At 34.5% G+C, this 1,794-nt stretch overlaps 1 protein-coding gene across 1 annotated transcript; it reads left to right on the top strand.

The window, feature by feature from the left end:
- The first annotated feature begins 41 nt into the window (after positions 1–41).
- On the top strand, positions 42–1,516 carry LOC126825029 (vesicle transport through interaction with t-SNAREs homolog 1B). Its single transcript, XM_050554442.2, has one exon. It carries the CDS (start codon positions 189–191, stop codon positions 840–842), a length of 654 nt encoding a protein of 217 aa, XP_050410399.1. The 5' UTR covers positions 42–188; the 3' UTR covers positions 843–1,516.
- The last annotated feature ends 278 nt before the right edge of the window (positions 1,517–1,794 follow it).

Below are 1,794 nucleotides of genomic sequence, written 5' to 3'. Positions count from 1 at the left end.
TTCGAGAGACTGGTTGAATGAGACCCAAGGATAACTCTAGACAATGTTTATTTCACGCCCATTGAACTCAAGTCATCTGACCATTACAGGATTTTTAATCTTTTGACTGGTAAAGGTTTAATTTCCGATGTTTTATCCCATTCTTGGATCAGAAGAACAAGGCCGCGTGTTCTAATATTATTGTTAAAATGTCATCAGAAAAGTTTGAATCATTAGAAGAAGATTTGTCTGGCATTATAGACAGTGCAAAAATAACAGTGAACCGGAAAATCCAAAATTATTCTGGCGAAGAAAGAAAAAGTGCTGTCAGACAAGTTGAACGTAAGCTCGAAGATGCTTATCTTATCATGCAAGAGATGGAGAGTGAAGCCAAGGTGGCTCCAGTTAACTACAGAACCCAAATGCTGAGTAAAATCAGAAATTTTAAGGTTGATATTGAAAGTATTTCCAGGTCCTTAAAACGGGATATGTCAGGTGCAGGAAATACAGATAGTCATGGTTTTGACAGAGAAGATCGCATGGAGGCATCACAAAGAGGCAAGTTGATGCAAGGGCACCAGTCATTGCAGCGCACATCAGATAGTATTGCACGTTCACACCAAATAGCTGCAGAAACAGACCAAATTGGTGTTGAAATTATCAGTGAATTGGGGGAACAAAGAGAAACATTAGTTCGAACAAGAGAAAGACTCACAGAAACAGACAGTAACTTGTCAAGGAGCAGAAAAATTTTAAAAGGAATGGCACGAAAAGTGATGACCAACAAAATGATTTTAATTGTTATAATACTTGTGGAACTTGCAATATTAGCAGGCGTGGTTTACTGGAAGTTTTTTAGTTGATAATGTATCACTATCAGCCATCCGAATAGAGGGAACTTATAAAATAAATAATTTTGAAATAGATAACACTTCTATGTCTAGGAAGTTTATAAAATATTTTACTTCATGTGAATTTATTCTGCAACAGTAGGCTTACATAACAATATATGGTACCGGTAATTCGTGATGTGTACGTTTGCTTTGACCATCGGCATCAGTTCTTTTTTCAGAATTCTTTGTTCTACCTTAAGTTTGCTCAATCTTTTACCCTTCATCTTTTTGCCTTTACGACTAATGATACAATATTTGATCCTTCATGTATGTGTACATAAAAATAACAACTGCAAACTCTTCTGTCATTGTAAATACTAGATAGATGTATGTAAATATTATTTATAAAAAAATAAACCCCATTAACATTTTAGTCAACACTTACCGGGTACTATAAATCTTAATAATTTAAAAGAATTAAAAATAATGTGCTGTTTTTGCATGTGGTCATTTGAAGAGTTTGCATTAATTCCCCAATTCAAATGTGAAGACTGAAAAAACCACAATGTGGCTATTTTCAAATGTGAACTATTGATTAGTAATGCAGTAAGGATTAGTAAATGGTCCAGTTTCATAAGTCAGTTTAAAGGGACCATCACGATTTTAACAGAGTCTCAGAAATAAAAGTCTGTGTACGTATGAAATTTAAGTGCCAAAATATAGAGGAATTGTGTATTTACCTTGTCTGAAAATTACAGCTCAAAGTAGTGAGTCATTTGGACGTGAACATCAAAATTGCTTATCTGGACACATAACCCTTTAAGGATTTCGGTCAATCTTTTCGATGGGTCGCCTGATAATCTAATGCTGTTCGTTTTAGAGGTCTATACAGTGCATAACCCACGTGCTGTACTTCAATAATGAAAGGTAAATTCACCTACACGTTAGTTTTATAAAATAAAAGTCTGATTTTTTCCAGATA

Source organism: Patella vulgata, chromosome 6 (assembly GCF_932274485.2).
Source record: "Patella vulgata chromosome 6, xgPatVulg1.2, whole genome shotgun sequence".
In the NCBI taxonomy this organism is placed as follows: Eukaryota; Metazoa; Mollusca; class Gastropoda; family Patellidae; genus Patella; species Patella vulgata.
This window is presented reverse-complemented; position numbering and strand designations above follow the sequence as displayed.

What these genes read in the sequence shown, in the direction of transcription:
- LOC126825029 (XM_050554442.2), top strand. Translation starts at nt 189, where the DNA reads ATGTCATCAGAAAAGTTTGAATCATTAGAAGAAGATTTGTCTGGCATT.